We start from the raw sequence: 18,022 nt of genomic DNA on the forward strand, positions 1-18,022 counted from the left end.
AGTTTGCAGTTGATGCACCTTTGCACCATGACTTGACCAGGTTAATCTAATACCACTCTTTTTCTTGTCAGTGTGGAAGGTTCCTCCTGGGATACTGCTTCCATTGAGTATGTGAAGTCAACTGTTGGAAGTAAGTTTCCTCCTGAAATTTATGAAGATATTCAATTTTCTTTCTTGGATTTTCATTGTCTTCCTGTTAGAGGCATAAAAATGGCTGAGAAGATATTCACGTGTTTTTGTTTCCCCTTTCCTTCTGTCAGAGGTGCCAGGCTTGTGTGTGGGTCTCTTCAATGTGTTCATTGTTGTAAGATACTCTCGCCCCTTACTGTGCAGATTGTGCAAGTAAACGATTGCTTGAGTGATGATATTTATTAGCATAAATCAAAAAGTGGATAAAAAAAGAAAGCTCTCGGATTTGATTTTTTTTTTTATGTGCACTGCGAGATACCTGTACGCATTTACAAAACATGCTTCTGCATCAGTTTGTAGTCAAAGTTCATTTTGCTTCTTTTGTGCTTCAGTTTGTCTTTAGCAACTACACAGTGACGAATGGCTGGCAGTTACTTGCTTCACACTTTTTCTCCTTCCATATTTTCTCATGCTTGATAGGACATAAGCTTGACTGATGGACTGTTTTAGCAAGCATGTGTACCCTCCTTTTGCAGAAGCTGATGCAGTGCATGTTCAAGTGCTGGGGAAGACCACCTCAGGGGGCCTGTATGGAAAACTTTTCATTGACTGCAACAAAAATGTCATATCTCTTGATGAGGAGCTGGTCAAGCTCAATTATGCTTTTTTGGATGCTGAAGCAAGTTATCAAGGTACGTGAATTAATATGAAAGCCTGCAGTTCTCCTGATAAATGTTGCAAGATCCTGCAGTTGATTAGGCTGCTTAATCATTGTTAAATTGATTAGGCTGCTTAATCAGTGTTAAATTGCATACAGTAGCTGACTGATTTTTCGGTCCTACTTGATTATTTAGACGTACTCGTGGCACTGCCCATTTTTCCTTATAACCAAGGTATAATGGTGACTGAAATTTTGCACCCAGTATGATCCATGTACACGATGATGCGATAAAGGAGTCCACAAACAGTTGCGCCACTGTGGTTGTCCTTGGTACCCTTGTTGGCGAGGTAACTGTTTGGCTTTCAGAGTGCTGTGGGGCTAGTGCAAGTAGATCTGTGTCGACTAGGCACCAAGCGGTTGCACGATTACCTGTCACTAAACGGTACCAGTATAAATGTTAAAGGGCTCCTGAACCAAACCTCAGGCTTGGTGAAAAAAATGATGTCCGTAGATAGCATACGCTGCTGTGAACATCTCAGCCAAATTTTGCAGTTGCGTGCAACGCGTGGAGCTTGCGGAGTGTGAAGTTACCTTTTTCTCAAATGGCCTCTTTTCAACAGAAGCCTGGTTCTCACTCTTTTTCTGGTCATTTTATTTTGTAATATAGCATATTCCCATACGCGGCTGCTGTTCGCCAATAGTTGACATCAATCAAGAAAGGTGTTTGGATCAGTGTGCTTCTTCCTACTGTTACTTTGTATATTTATTGACGTAGTGTAATAATCATGCTAACATAAGTGAAAATCTGTTTTTGAATTGCGATAATAATTACGTACTTCCACAAGAAGCAGATTATTATCTACTCACGCTCAGCTGCCGCTGCCCGCATAGGAACTAAACTTTGGCCACCCTACTTATCAGTGTGGCAGCTGTCTGGTCTTGCTAATTTTGACTTGTTTTGAACACTCGACTAGCTTTGAAGCACGTCATACTTAAGGTCAGACCACATGCACGCTTGCCAGCGCACTCACTCTTGGCCGCTTCAGGTTAGACGCCTTGGCAGAGTTCACTTCGTATTGAGCTATTGGTGGCGCTTCAAAATGCGCAAGTTGGATGTGGCTACTATCCGTCGGTCGAGCTAGTGCAGGACAAAGCTGGTCCGCACCGTGTAGCACGGTAAGACTGGAGCATATGAGTGCAAGCACGCTCTCAAGCACAAAGCAAACGCTGCATATAAGCACTACAGTGGCAGGTAGATCCTATGGCTGCAGTCTGCTATGTAGCATAGGTACTGTGAACCTTGTGCCGCATGTATGCTGTGCTGGCTAATGGAGAGTTTTCAGGATCACCACACAAACAGCTCACTTGTTGACTCAATGCTGAACAAGTTCCAAGGGTGCTGCTAGGTCTAATCCACTTTGCTTCGAAGCCTTAGCTTATGACACTTCAAAAACAACTGCCACTGATTGCAAAATGGATTGTTTTAAGAATGCTTTATTTCTTATGGCATCAGTTAGCACAACATCGAAGATAGGCTGCCTTTTGCGATATGCAGTCTGTGAAGCACAGCAGTCTCGCATGCAGTGCTGCGGTGGCCTGATGTGGGCTCCAATTTGAACTTGCGTCGCGTTGCAGCTCTCATTGACACTAGAGGTTTGACAGCAGTTGTCCTTGTCATGAATGATTAGACACAGACGGCAGTGTACTTTGTCGACCTTTGTTTTTGTGTGGAAAAAAATAAGTGGCAGTTTTGACATCAAATGCCGCTATCGCCTCTCTTGTCATCAAAATCCTTCATTCGTTTACAGGATCTTTATTGCTGTTGCTTGCGTTGGCATTCGAGTCTTTTCATACCTAAGTGCCTATGAAGACATAATTGGTCATCAGTTACGATTACATGCTCATGTCATCATCAGCCATTGCACTCACTGATATGTGATAAGCAGCGTACGAGTTGAGCGATTCCTGGAACAGTGCAGGACTACTTCTGACATCGGCACACTCGTGAAGTGCTCTGCTAGCACTGCCATTAGCGCTAGTGCAGAGCGCCTCGCAGTGAGGTCTGTGGAGGGCACTAGCGCCACTATTATGGGGAGTTCTTTGTAAAGCAACAAATCTGCTGTGAAGGGTGCCTAAATTCCTTCATTGTTCAGGCAAATTCGTTGTAGTGGTCTTCGTTGTAGTGGCGATCACAATACACATGAAAGATAGGAACTCAGCTGGGACATGGTTAATCCTTCGTTATGCAGTTCATTTTGCTATAGAAGTGCTCGTTGCAAAGGCGTTCAACTGACTAAGGGCAACATTGGACCATGTGTTGTGGGAGTGTGAAGCCGTTGGCTCCTCCTTCAGCGAGGATAGGTGGGCTGCGCTCTTGGGCAGCCCCGATCTCAACGATCAAACCCTGGCCGTCCAGAGTGCCCACGATCGGGCCATCAAACTCGGCTTGGCAGTCCCTACGTGGGACTAGCTGGGTGGCGCGGGTCCCCCCTGCGTCTTCTCTGGACCAAGATAAAGTTACTTCACTCACTCACTCATTGTATGCACTACAGGGAGGTGTGGACATAGCTGCTCAGCAGAAACGCTAATGTGTGTGCACACAATGCTCATGGCCAGCAGCGGAAGCCAGAACACTGCCCTTATTCTGGCAGAGCTGTTTGAGTGGAGAGTGACCTGCCATGGTGGTGTAGTGGCCATGGAACTGCGTTGTACTGCTAAGCCCAAAGGCACAGGCAGCGGCCACATTTGAATGTGGTGAAATGCAAAAAATGCCCTTGTGCCATGCATTGGGTGCATGTTAACGAAACCAGGTGATAAAAATTAACCGGAGCTCCCCTTATATGATGTGGCTCATAATCACATCGTGGTTTGGCGCACAGAAACCCCAGAATATAATTCTTTTTTAATGGAGCGTGCTAGTGTGTCAAGTTCGCTTTGTTGCTGTTGCAGCCAAACACACCATGCATATCTGAAAACATTCTAAATTTAATTCTTTATGCGTGGGTTGCACATGTGCATTGATAGTGTGACAGAACTACGGTTGAGACGAGGGTGCTAACATACCTCAAGTCTCATTGCAGTGTTCGTGTTAGCAGCGGTGATGTGCTTGGGTTGGCCAGCATGGCGGCGAACTGGCCACAACAGTACAGCTATAACTGGAACCCCTTTTTTTGCAACAGGAAAATTTTGCTGTTTTGCAGCCATTTTTTCGTAGCCAGTTTTGGAAAACAGTGGACAGCAATTTACCAAATGTGCCATTAGTGTGTCTAATTACTTTGTAAATCCATTTTTATTTTATTTTTCAATTATTTCCAGTGGGCTTTGCACTCCGATATTTAAACACCAGACTACGATATACCGTATTTACTCGTGTAATGGCCGCAGGTTTCTTTCCGAGATTTGGGACGTGAGGGTGCAATTGGGGGTGCCGCCATTACACAGTGAAAAAGACATCTTTTTTTTTTCGAAAATATTTTCGGTCACACTAGCCTTTCTTGAACTACAGTACTTGCTCGTACTGGCTCTGGCTATTTTTGACTATTTCTGGCTATTCCCGTAGTGCGTCACCTGCCGGCTCGAATAAATGGTGACGCCCCACAGGCCAGCGACGGCAGTGTCTCGGAGGTAGCAGCTAAATCTCGGAGGCTCTGCTTTTGCTGCGTGGAGGTGCTGAAAACTTTGCACGACTGCTTTGTTTTGCCACCGAATAAAACAACAAATGCTTCAGATTCCTTGCACCACACTACAGATAACACTGCCAACCTTCACAAAAATAATGGGTGTGGCTTATACTCGGGACATTCTTAAATATATTTTGGGGGATCTTTTGTAAAAAGTTCTGGGTTGTGGCCATTGCATGAGTATATACGGTATGTGGAATTCCCTTAGTTGACAACACACTGCAGTCCTAATTTTGGATTGAACGGTCCATTGTAACGAGCATCAACAGTGTTCGATTCACTTCTGGCACTATGTACTATTCGCTTAAGTCTCCAAAATCTAAATGTGCCGATAAAAATGGGGTCTCTCGGCAAGCAACAAATGCTGACAGTGCCATTGAGGAAAATGAGGTGAGCGATTGAAGAACACATAACAGGGCAGCGCGAAAAAACAAGGACGATAAAAAAAAAACGTACACAGGATAGGCGGGGACAAAAGGGAGGCCATAGGGAGTGAGTGAAGTAATAGAAAAGGGGAGGAAATGTTATGTAAAATTGGTGTAGGCAGAGTCGATCAATTACCACTTCAACTTTGTTGCCACAGGGGCATGAGGTATCACAGTGCCTAGATTATCCTTTGCATAACCAGCTTGCAATGAAGTCTGCAGGTTTATTTACAATTAGAATTCTATGCAAGTTTAGTGAGGTCATTCCCACTGCATTCTGAATTACCAAGGTTTGTATTATTAGCTTTCACTTTAATACTTCTCAGTACACAAGGTTTGTTTCTGCACCTTAGTCTTCAGTGTGCATGGAAAATGCTGTGAGGTGTTTTGGTACGTTATGTGTGGGGACACGTGAAGTTCTATTTCATTCCATTTGCCTCCACTTCCTGAATTAGGTCCATGACGTGCTCTACCTCGCTATTCATTTCACCAGTGCAATGTGGTGTCGTCTGCATGTCACCATTCATCGCACCCAGTGCTGGCTTAGTGCAGAAGGATTTCGTAGCACTATTTGTACTTGGGAGTGAGGCAATGCAGGGCCCATGCAAGAACTGTTAGATTGGTTGTGCACCAGCATGGAACTGGCACTGATTTGCAGCTCACAAGTGCAGGGCAGGCAAATTGAATGTACTGAATTTCTACATGTTAGGTACAGCCACAGGAGGTACATGTGTGCATTGTGCCTTTTTCCACATTGAGTGGGGCAGCCACAGCGCACAAAGATGGCACAAAAACGCAACTTAGACATGATCACATGTTTTGTATTCCTTTAAAATGTCATCACATCTAAGAGTGCAGCATGTTTGTCTGCTGCCTTTCTTCCTTGGTGAAATTATGCTAGCATTAAAAATGCTTTGCTGCCACTTAGACAGCATGCAGTCTTCCGTGTCGGGAGTAATTTACACGAAACAGCAAAACAATGTATAAGGAGTGAATATGTGCCCTGATGCACCTTTGTTCCAAAAGAGGCCACCAGTAAAAGTAGTGCTGCATGTTTTTCTGGAACTGCTAATGCAAACATAGTTTTCAGGTTATACATATCATATTTACTTTGTTGTTTGTACATGACTGTTTACTCACGGTGCTTTGCAGTGTTGCAGTCTATGCCTTTTTTTCTTCAATTTTTTTTTCAATGTTTTTAAAAGAAATTTATGTATTTACATACAAATGCTATTCAATACCTTATAAGCAGTTGGTTTTCTCTTTATATATTGGAAAATAATATATACTTAGTTTTTTTCTTTTGTATGCATTTCTTGTGCTAATTTTTTTCCTGTACTTTTCTTTTAGATGTCATTTTGGATAATGGCAGACCTGACAAAATTGATCAACTATCAGCAGAGGGATCACAAAATGAAGGCATTTCGGAAAATGCCCGCTTGTGGCAAGACATCCTGAGCAAGAGTGCTTCTGCAGCTTTGAAAGATGTTCTCGACAGTGTCTATGACACTTCAAGCAGCATAGCACGCATTCCTGTGGAAGTGTGTGCAGCAGAAGTGTCTCCCCCAGGGTCCCTTTCTGTCAGTGGTGCAAGCTCTCCAGCACAGTGGTCATCAACCACCCTTTCCATTGACACATCCTCATCAGGCACAGACACACCTCCCACATTGCCTGGTCTTGGCCGAGGCCTTGCCTTGATGCTAAAACACAGGGAACTTGAAGGTGACAGCTCATCCCATAAGTCTAATGCCAGGGACAAAGCATATGTGGAGGCGGAAGAACTATGCACTGTCATGCCGAGTTCAAGTGAGGACAGCGATGATGATGCATCTTATACCCCTACTCTGGTCGGCACTCCACCTGGAGTTTTCAGGGAGGGTGAAACATTCTGTTCTCCTGACAGCCCAGGCTCATTGTCATCAGTACCTCTAATGCCACACCTTGTCAGTGTCGGATCGAAGCTGGAACCATCCTGCAAGACTTCTGAACCAGTTGTACCACCATCTTTATCTGGCGGCAGCCAGTTTGGGGAAACTAAAGCTCGTGGTCGTGCTCGGTTGCTCTGTTTGTCATCCAGTCCATCAAGTACTAGTTCACCTTTCGAACAAAATCGGATGTCTCTGCCAAGAGATGTTGATTCAAGTTTCAATACCAAGATGTATGCACCACATACGCTTACTGAAAAATGTGCAGTGTCGATTGAAGCACCATTTACTAATGAATCAGTGGCTTCTGAAGTCTGTGCAGCTGATGTGAAAAGCCTAACCCCTCTTGCAGGCCTACCTGATCTATCAGCATACCGTTCTTTAGGGCGTGGGCATGCATTATTGGCAAAACTGGCATCAAGCCACACACCAGGCCAACACATTGATTCGCTGTCATCACAGTCACTAAGCTCACAGCAAAATAGCCTCGCACAGCACTGTCCCTACATGCCAAGTGACAGCAGCCAGCCTAGACCCACATCACATATCGGTGATAACTACGCTTCTGAAGTGGTGACCAAAGCTAGTCAGCTGAAAGACCTCTTGGAAAAGAAAGGACGTTCATTGTATGCACCACCATTGCAAGGCTGCCCATCTAACTCTCAAGGTCACAGTCTGACAAATTCTCCCACGCCTGATGCAACTACAGGAACAATGGTAGGAAATTTGAACAACTTGGAGTGGAATGTAAGTTGTGCAAAAGAACTTATTTAATCATCAGAGCTTCCTCTCAACTTTCAGGCACTAAAGAAAGATGTGTTTGCTGGAAGTTCGGTATCATGTCCTGGTAGCAGCAGTAACCAGGTGAGTTGGCATTTATATGGAACTTAGTGCTGGTAGTTACGGCTTTATAGAAGTATATTCCCTCTATAAATTTTACCTGGGACCTAGCAGTACAAATGGGGACAATTTGGACATTTCTCTATAAAATGAGCTTGTAATCTGACATATTTATTATGTGTGCCAACATATGCAATGTATGGAAACATTTAAATTGGTGAAAACATGTCTCTGCACCCATTTTTATAATTGGTGCATGTGATATAGAATCTGCAGTTCAGTCACTGGCTTATGTAGTTCAGCTGCAGCCCTGCAAACTGCTGCATTAGTATGAATGGCATTATACAAAACTGCAAAAGATGTCTACTGGCATCTTACTTTGTTGCAGACTGACCGTATGGCATCTGTGCAGACAGGAAATGATGCATCCGTGCTGCTGTTTAATAAATATGTTAGTAGTAGATTTACTATGTGGCACTTGCCACACACTGTGTCAATTGTGTAAATAGTGTCGGGAAGGCTTACAAAATTTAATTAAATGACCCTGAAGGTGGCGTTTATACAGCATATTTTCTTCAAAATTTACAAAAATACTATCAAAAAGGTGTGTCGAAGTTATTCAGCATGATTAGTGCATCTTTCATTACAGGTACCTGAAGCACATAAATATGGAAATATTAGTTAGCTAGGCACTTGTGGCAAAATAAACATTGTGGCTGACTGTAGTTTGAAATGCATATTTGAAGAGATGATAAATAGGTGGAGCAAGATTCTCCTTTTTACTTGTAACAGTGACATCTTGGTGAATTTGCCTGATTTGTGCATGTTTTTGTGTATGAGTTTGCCATGACGTCGGAATGATGCAAAAGCGTTGGTACTGGCTGCACAAACAGTGGGGCTATTTTCAAACAATGGTGTTCTGCTGCATACAGATATATTAGAAAGAAGAATACAAATTGATTATCTCAGGTCTTGCCCTTTGTTCATTTTGCAATTTCTCGCAAAAGTTTAATCAAGAGTATAATGCTGCTCCTTTGGCAGGCTGATGTTTATTGAATGTTGGTGCACTTCAAACAATGACCATTCTTATGCCAATGCAGTGCCACTAGTTCTTACAGTGGCATATCTATGGCAGTATGTTGAATATTTAGGGGCCATTGTCTATGACGTTTTTAATTGCCAGCATTGCAAGGAGTTAGTGCCTTTAACTCTTTACCACTCAACAAGAAAGCATTCATGAGTGATCAATGGTTTTTGATGCTTCTTTGATACGGTCAATGCTTTTCAAAGACAATTATTGTAGAAGCTATTGGACATACGTTGTCATTCTTTGTATTTCTCTGGAACCGCATCTTTTGCCTTTGATGATGTTGTTTCATATTGCTTAAGGGAATTTTCAATAATGTAACGTTGGTTAGTGGAGGTAACCAGAGTTGCCTGGTGTGTTTCTAGCAGGTTTTCTGCTTCGTGAAAAGGGTGTTGTCTTGTGTGCTTCAGCTGCTTTGTCTGCAGATATTTCTTTTCCTTTTTTTTTTCTTTTTCTTCTTGTAGGAGAAGCTACAAAAACTGCACAGTGCACAGTGCATGGTGTAGGATTGCTAGGTAATAACCTGTAAGGACATTGATTGGCTGCATAGGGCTTTGAACTTAAGCATGTGCTTGATTAGCATAGTTGTGTTTTTCTTTGTATTCTGTAGATACTGTACATGCGTGTCATTTTGTGTCCTTAATTTATTTCACTAAGTGTGTGTGAATAAGATTTCTAACATAAGTTGTACGAGTGCATCCAAAATTTTGTTATTTGATAATCCTGAATGTTTGCTTTTGGTACTTGTAGCATTTGAGCTAACAGTCATGCAAGTAGCAGCTGTATTGTGGCTTCTGCAAAAGGACTGTCTACCACTTAGAACATGCCTTTGGATTGTGGCGGGAATAATAAAATTATGTGTCACATTGAGGAAAACAAGCATGCCGTTGTTCCACAAGCAAGGAAATCTTTATTTTGGTCCTGAAAGCTGGTGCAAAAAGTACATGTGGCAACTCTTGTTAGTGAAACAGTGTACACCAAACTTTGTACTGTCACACCACCTAAAACCCATGCAGGGAGAGTTATATTGCTTAGATACATTGCTGCGTTGCTTAAAATTTTATTTTATGGGCTTCTGCCAACTTTTCTTTGCGTCATAAAGTAATTTCTTATTTCCAGTTAGCTTGTTTAGAAAAGTGCCACTGCCTTCCTGCAGACAAACAGAGTGGTGCATCCATAGTTAAAGTGTGCACTCTTGACATGTTGGCGCGCATCAGTGCGACTAGTGGTATGGGAGTGGTGCAAGTGTTGCTGTCATACTCAAGGTGTCAAATATGCATTGTGCGGTTAAAGGGACACTAAAGTGAAACAGCAAATCAGTTTAGGCTAATAAAGCATTGTTTGAGAACACTGCAGGCAGTCATTTCAAATTATTAGATGAGGAAATGGAGGTCGAAATATCAGTATTTGAATTTGGCGCCGAAACCCCATACGCCGGTACATCAGTATGACGTCGGAGATTCCAAAGTATGTTTCTGCTTTTGGGCCGCGTTGGCTGAGTAAACGTTCCCGAAACTTGCCATGCTTCATATTTGGTTCCTTTAGAACACAATGCAGTCAGTCTGTACCACTATATAACTAAGTAGGCCATAGAAGACGCCATCAGAATTCATGACGTCACAGAGACCAGGTGCGGGAACTTCAAGGAGGCGTTGCCACCCGTCTTTCGTTCTTGCGCTTTTTCTGGCTTACCAAGCATCTTATCGTAGTAAGAGTGGTGTTGTTGGTGTCCTAGAGAGGTAATTTACTGATGCAGAAGAGATCATTTTTCTCTTTAGTGTCCCTTTAAAGTATGCTGGCATCTTCACAACCTCAGTGTAGGTATTATTTCAACGTGCCTGCTAGATTGTCACACAAACGGCTTGGCCTTTAGGAAATGCATTGCATCATAGGTGACAAAGAAAGACGCTAATGACTTGCGCAACAGATCAGGGGCTAAGGAAGCTATTAGGATCTTAATTTCAGTGTTTAACGTGAAGTAGCCATTCCTGTGGAAACCCTGTGCACTTACTTATATTCTCTCACTTTTACTAGTGTAGCATTGACGTACTGTCCAGTAATTAGTGTTGCAGGCATCTGTACACAGTTTTAACAGACTAGGCAGATAGAAAAATTGTTTTGAAATTTTCTACTTGCCTTTCAAAGAAACTACTGCACGTTTGGACACTTCAAAGGGTAGGCTTTGTATTGTGTTACAACATAGGAGGTTCTTGAAATATGGTAGACAGACCCTTTCACATACCCACCAACTCAGCCAGAAATACTTGGCCATTACTCCGAATTGTCTCCCATATGAGAGAGTCCTTGCTGCAGGTGACATATGCTGTAAGGAAGCATGGACATAAGTATCATGTGTTCTGGTTGTCTGCAATTTTATCACCTTAGTTTTTGCTAAGTTCCTTAGTTTACTTGGGCAGTGTGATACCCATTATGTTACCATTACAGCTGTGATGCATGTTGTAGAAGTATTCTATCTACGAGGGGACATCTCTATGTGACATTTGCTATCATTTTCAATATTGGTATATGACAATCTCTGCTTTCCACATGCATCTATGTAGTTATTTTCTGTCTTTTTGTTGCATTATTATTACTGTCCTGTGCTAGTGTGCGTAAAACTGCTGGTACAAGTGATGTTGGTCACTGGCCCTCACTATGGCAATCTTCTCATTATCATCATTGTATCATAAGTAGTAGTCTCCGCTCTGGAAGCGCTTTTATGTGAGAAAAGTATTACGAATCTCATTGTGCCCTAAATGTGTACTAATTGTTGCCAATTGTCACTGGTTGCTCATATTTTTTTATGCTGCAAAAGACGTCTTATTTACTACATGAAATGCATTTGAGATTTGAGCCTATTTACCGCTAAATGAGTGGAGTGATATCTTTCTGGCACCAACGGTCAAAGAGCATCACTTGTGCTCATGAACAAAAACGTAGTGCGCCACGTATTGGAAGCACAAAGGTTCACAAAAAATGCCTCTTTTGACGTAAACTTGTGTCCACAAGTTGTAGTTGTAATACTACAGGAGGTATGTAGTTACACCGTAGAAAGTGTCTCAGATCAAAAACAACTGCACTGCAAAACGTGCAGAGTGAGACTTCTATGACCGCACTAGTTTCTTAGCTTCCCCAGCATTGCCTGCTATGTATGAAACGTAGTATACTTTCCTCTGCTCATGAACTGCATTACAAATTTTGAAGTATTTAGACTATGCTTGTCTGCTCTTCTACATCCTTTTTCTTTTGCAATAAATAAGTTTCAGTGTGCTTGAATTACAGTTTTGGTCCTTTCTTTGTTTTGGTTGTTTTTCGACAATATTCAATTTGATTTAAATGTGTCAAGTTTAAGATTTTCCTGGTTTTTAAAGGCCCTGACAACATTGCGATTATGCAGTTGAAGTTTGTTATAATTAATAGTGCAGTGATTGCAAAGTAATTCGATGTAGCCGAATTCATTATATAAAATTGGAACTGAAACGAGACCATGAGCATAAAGGTTTATGGGCTGAAAGCTCATCATTGAACAAGAACTTACTTAGAACATTAAAGTTAATTCATGTTATTTATTACGGTGTGAAAAGCTGCTTCAGTGCACCTTGTTTTTTCATGTAAGTACAGTTACCAATTGATAATTCGGGCTTGGCGTGCAGCACCCAAATGTCTGAATGATCGGGAGCCCGAAATAAAAAATTTAACGGTTGTTTTTTATTAAAGCAACTTTATTATAAAAGTGGCAAGAAAAGCTTTGTCAAGTGTCCTGCTGTTTGGCGCAGCGTTTTTGTTTCAGCCACCGTCGCACAACACAATGGCACCATGCACTACCATGTGAGGAAAACAAACTGTTCCTAACAGCAAATAGCACGGGCGCAAACAACAGATTAGCTATGTCATTATGTTCAGAGCTTTGCTCTCAGTGCCTTAACCCATGTAAGATTTGCAGGCACTGTCCATGCAATTGCAATCCGCCAGTGTAATGCACGAAAGCATGCCAGCAATCTTTGAAACATACACCGCCTGTTGCTGTGGAGTTTAATATATCTATGTAATGTTCGAATAAGTGCAATATATGAAGTTTAAAATACATGCAGTTCTCTTGGTGAGTTGACACCTCTTCGATATAAGCAGTAATTGGATTTATCCATGTTTTCTATGATGAGGTTCTACTATTATACAGTGCACAACCTATTTCGCCTGAAAAACTATTCTGCCGTACACACATTTTGCCTCCTGAAGTGACCCTCTGTCTGTGTGTGTGTGTACCACCAGGGGCCATATCCTTGATTTCTTTGGTAACGCCACTGCTAGAGCACACATGGCTAGTGGAGGTGGACATTGGGAAAGAAATGCCAAGCATTTGTCGGCATTATTTTCATGTAGCACAGTTGGGAGGCTTGTCGCTCTAGATACATGTCGTGGCTTTGAAGTCACACAAAAGTGAAAGCGTTGCTGCAAGTAGTCCATCGAGAATATGGCCCTAGTGCAGTGCCTATAGGATTATTTCTTTGTGTGTGTGTGTGTGTGTGTGTGTGTGTGTGTGTGTGTGTGTGTGTGTGTGTGTGTGTGTGTGTGTGCTCAACAGAGAACACAGAAGCTAAAAAAATAGGTCAGTGTGTCTAATTAGGCCAGCTTTTTACCGTGTTTAGTCGCATAATGGTCACCTTTTGTTTTTTGCCAAATTAAGTTGAATTTGGGGGTGCGATAATTACGCACAGAGGGGAATTTTCAAAGAGAATGTTCTAACTGCTAGATAAAAAAATGAAGTGGTGGTAAATCAGTGTTCAGGCCAGCCACTGCAAGCTCAAACAAAAATTACTGCCAAGCAACACCTAATAATAGCACAGGTCCTACACAAGCAGGTACTGCAAAGGCCCTTTATTTGTTGAACTGTTTGCGAAATGTCACTATTTCTCAGTCATCAAGTTACATTATCAGGTTGCATAGTGAAATTGTGCATGTGTTTGCGTTTTTCGTTGCTGGATAAGGAGAATCTTAAAGCACCTGTGTGTTGTATTATGCTATCGGAAAAGGTTGGAAAACGGAATGGCAGAAACCTTGGCTCGGCTGCCAGGCTCAATCATCACCAACCCGAACAGGCAGTTACAGTTGCTGCAATTTTCGAAGGTGCGGTGATTACTCGAGAATTAAAAATTCAAATTTTCGATGGCCAATAGGAAGTGGGGAGGGGTTGCAAGCATTATGCGAGTAATTATAATAGCCGAATGTTCAGTTTCAATAAATGCCAGTTGCACTGTCATAGTAAATTATTGTAATTGCACTACAGGCCCCAGAAAACCCTTCAACGGGCCGGTCATTAGGCCATATAGAAAATTCTTTATGCGGCTGGAAATTACGTGCCCTTTGAGGAGTGTTGTACCACAAGTAATTTTCAAATTAGTTAATAGCAGAGATAGAAATACTAAATAAAAAGTGCCTTGAACCCATAATTTCAGGAGGCGAGCGTCACCGCCAACATAGACTCTCTCTCCATTTGCCCCGTCTAGGTTCTGCAAGCGAAATTTCTTCTCTACGTTCTCCCGTACCAGAGCCGGAGGTTCAAGTGACGAATATGTCACAGGCACTGCCTTATTATTATTATTATTATTATTATTTTTTTGCTGAGTGGTGCATTTCCAGTGAGTCTCGTGCGCGAGTTCTTGCGTTGGTCTCGTTTCATGCAGCAGACAATCTTGTGCGCTCTGCATGAGAACACCTGATTAGTAGTACGAGTCAGTGCCGCAATCATGAGCACTGAGGCAGACATGAGAGGATGAAAGGGCATGATTGTGGCGCTGGAACACAGTACAAACTGACAAGTTTCGTTCTCTGCGCGCGCGACTGCACGATGGGGGAACAAGCAGATGGAATGGAAGTACATATCTCTTGCTAATGTACGAAGTAAAACAAAAACATGCAGATATTCAATTTGTATGTTTTATTATTTCTGTAAACTTTATTTTGTCTATTAAAACAAGGTTAAACAAATAACTGATGTTTCCTTGAATAATTCTTGAAGTCATGTGTCACGATGGGTGGCGTCGCAGCACTGCCATGTACATAGCTGCACTTGTATGATTGGGCTGCGAGCGTGACACCCGTGTCGAGGGCAAACGGCATTTGGTTTGAAATGTAAGCTCTTTCCAATGTTGTGTAGAGATGTAATACTTAGTAGACACGATCGTTAGCACGCATTGCATGTACTGCGCTTGCTAGCTCGAAGTGGCCAGACCTGGTGCGGGCCCCTTTAAGGCATTAAAAACATTGCTATGGCAGATGGTTTATGCATGATTTGTGAAGCACTTTTTTCAGTGTTTCGAAGTTTAGAAATTATTTTATAACATTTCTTGACGCGTCACTTCTGCATTTCCTTTTTCAGCACAGCTGATAAGAAGCTTCCTTATGATGTGTGAGAGTATTTTGCGTTCTAATAATGTACAGTGCTCAGTGATTGGAATGCGATACTCGGACAGCATGGTGGCCGGCACTTTTTTGCGCCACCGTTGGATGCTGGGGACATTAAGCTGATGCACTTTTGCATCACATGAAAACAAGTCATTTTGATGTATCGTGACGCAATTGGGCCCCCTCAGCCATAACCCAACACTCACCGGTGGCGGAAGAATCACCAGCCGCCTATACTGTTCGAGTATCGTATTCCAATCGCTGAGCACTGTACACATTGCACCTGAAATAAATATTCCTTAATTTTATTGTAAAGAAAAAACGATGGGAAGCATGTGTTGCTGTAACCGCAGTTGTGGCCCAGTGGTAAAGTGCGTGCCTTGGCTTCGTGAGGTCGCGCATTCCAATCTCGCCGCAATGGGCACAAGCATCCCCTGGCCTGGCACTAGTTTCCTCAGTGGTCACAACCTTGGGAAAGGAGGGTTGGGCTGCTCCCATGGTGAAAATTTACCATGTGGTGCCCCAAATGCACCTGTTGAGCTGGGGTTGCTTTCGGGTTGGAGACAAACAGCCCTTTTCATGCGTTGACGTCCCATAATGGCCGAGCACCAGGCCTGGAGTGCGCTTGGACTTATTTGATTGGTAGGTGCCCGGTGGCAGCACTTGCCTTTCACAGCTGCGGCGGATGCTCTTCAACAAGCCCATCTGTGGTTGTACACAAGACATGCTGATACCATGCCTCTCACATGAGGGGGAAACGGGAGGACGGAAAGGTAGGGAGGTCAACTAGGCACACGTCCGGTTTGCTACCCTATACAGGTGAAAGGGGTTAAGGGAAGAAAAAGGAGAGGGAGGGAAGAATATTGATGGGAATATGTGGGATGTCCATAACTTCACGCCTATTATCGGTCACTGAGGCCAGTTGCTTTGTAAGCCTGCGACACGTGGGGCCATGCTCCGAGAATCATAGTCGCTGAAAATGGTCTGTTACCTAATCAGTTTAACACCCTCCGAAGAATGTCGCGTTCATTGTCATAGAGATACAAAAGCACGGGCTCGGTCATCTCTTCACAGTTGCACGAGTCACAGATTGGTGTGTCGGACATTCCAATGAGAAATGAATAGGCTTGCATGAAATCTCTATTGGGCCACCTTTCAACATGTGAACCCCAGAAGAAGCAGAGAACCAGGCCAGGGGACATCTCTACCCATTAGAAAGAAAAAGAACTGATGGGTTTCCGGCGGCACCGGGATTTGTACTCGGTACGTCTCGCATACAAGGCGGATGCTCTGCCGCTAAGCCACAGCTGTGGTATTGTATTAGTGTCAATTGTATTATTGCCAGGTCATTTTACAGTTGTTGCTAAAGTTATTTATTTGTTGGGCAGCATCTATGTTGTGCTAACTCTGACATTTGTCATTAAACATAATAGTGTGTGCATCTGTTCTTGTGATTCTGAGTCTTTGTGTCATTGTGAAGTATCACTTGCTAATTTGAGGACATGAGGTTATGTTTTTGTTGGTTCGAAATTATTGTGTAATAGATGACGATGCATAAATGTAAAGTTCCTCTGCATAAAAACGAACTTAGACAGCAGAAATGAGTGGTAGGCACTAGTAAACCAAATATAGGCTAAAGGCCTGTTGTTTTTTCTTTCTCTCTCTCTGTCTCTTTGTAACAGTATTCTTCAAACTGATAGTTCAATCCATATGCTTAGAAGATAGGCTAGTGCGAGACTCGCATAACACACGAGAAAGAGTGCGACGCGCCTTCACTCGTCAGCACACAAAATGCACTATGGCAGGGCTCATTGGCTCTCCAATAAGGTGCAGGGAAGTCCCCACTATATCTTATCTGACGGTGCTCCTTACAAATCTCGTAGAAAGTTATCCCCCACGACCTATTTCCAGAACTTGCAGTGCCTTAAGACTTTCCAAAAGCTGTGCCGCTCTGCTACCTGACCAGGCATGAAGAGAAGCTTTTCACCGGCTTGTTCTTTGTGTGCCAAAGCATGAAACCCTCAGGTGACCCCTCCTCCCCAGGACTCGTGCAGCCCATTTGGGAGTCAGTCTGACGTCATTTCACCAGGAGCCAGAAATTGCACAACTTGCCATCACAGATCACTTCAGGCATCACTTTTCCTCCTTCAGCATTTAATGGAATGCACAATCTGGGACTAGTTCACTGAGGTCTTCATCCGTTTTGCCTTGCTGATATAGTGGATTAAAGGTGTTCATGTGTGTATGTGCTGCCTTTGGAATTAAACATTGCAACACGACTAGGCATCGTCCACTGGCCTTTCCAGCAGAGTGGATCACACCATAACTCCAAGATCTTGTTTGCGGGCTCCCAGCTAGCCTGTCTTGGGATATGTATGTTGTTCCAGTTCTCAGTGAGACATTCGACAAGATACATGCCTGCTTTCAACATCAGGAGAGAGCTCTGCCAAATCCCATGAAATGCATTCTGAAGCAGCCGGGCTTGTGCCACGTTAAGCAGCCTTTCCTACTACACTACGAGACTGTGCTCATAGACGAATGCTGTTAGTCCTCAGGCGCAACATCTTGAGCGACTTTACAGAAGACATCTTTGCCTCTTTTTCGGCCAAGTGGTTGGGCCTGTATTGAATGGAAATCAAATGTCCCCTATAGTATACAAGCTGACTGACTTCCGAGGGAGATCAGTCAGCAGTCTAATTCATATCTAGGACCATAAACCTTTCATTGCTAGAGACGGCAGAGATAGAGATGTATGACAAATTGCAGGTCAACCATGTGGCTGTGGTCAGCTTTGTCAGAATAGGCAGCTGGACTCTATTCTCTACCTATGCACTAGTGAACAGAGATATGCAGCTTCAGTGCAGAGGCGGACG

The 18,022-nt window shown here is 43.0% G+C and overlaps 1 protein-coding gene across 6 annotated transcripts in view; it reads left to right on the plus strand.

Annotated features, from left to right (window-relative positions):
* LOC142559637 (putative ATP-dependent RNA helicase TDRD12) overlaps positions 1-18,022 on the plus strand; it is a 220,059-nt gene that overhangs the window by 45,521 nt on the left and 156,516 nt on the right. For all 6 annotated transcript variants that reach the window (XM_075671239.1, XM_075671210.1, XM_075671233.1 and 3 more), the window contains exons 7-10: positions 72-130; positions 666-821; positions 6,246-7,537; positions 7,622-7,684. In XM_075671239.1, coding sequence (XP_075527354.1) covers positions 72-130; positions 666-821; positions 6,246-7,537; positions 7,622-7,684 — 1,570 coding nt within the window. The remainder of the gene's footprint in view (positions 1-71; positions 131-665; positions 822-6,245; positions 7,538-7,621; positions 7,685-18,022) is intronic.

The sequence above is a fragment of the Dermacentor variabilis genome, chromosome 1, assembly GCF_050947875.1.
Source record: "Dermacentor variabilis isolate Ectoservices chromosome 1, ASM5094787v1, whole genome shotgun sequence".
NCBI lineage: Eukaryota > Metazoa > Arthropoda > Arachnida > Ixodida > Ixodidae > Dermacentor > Dermacentor variabilis.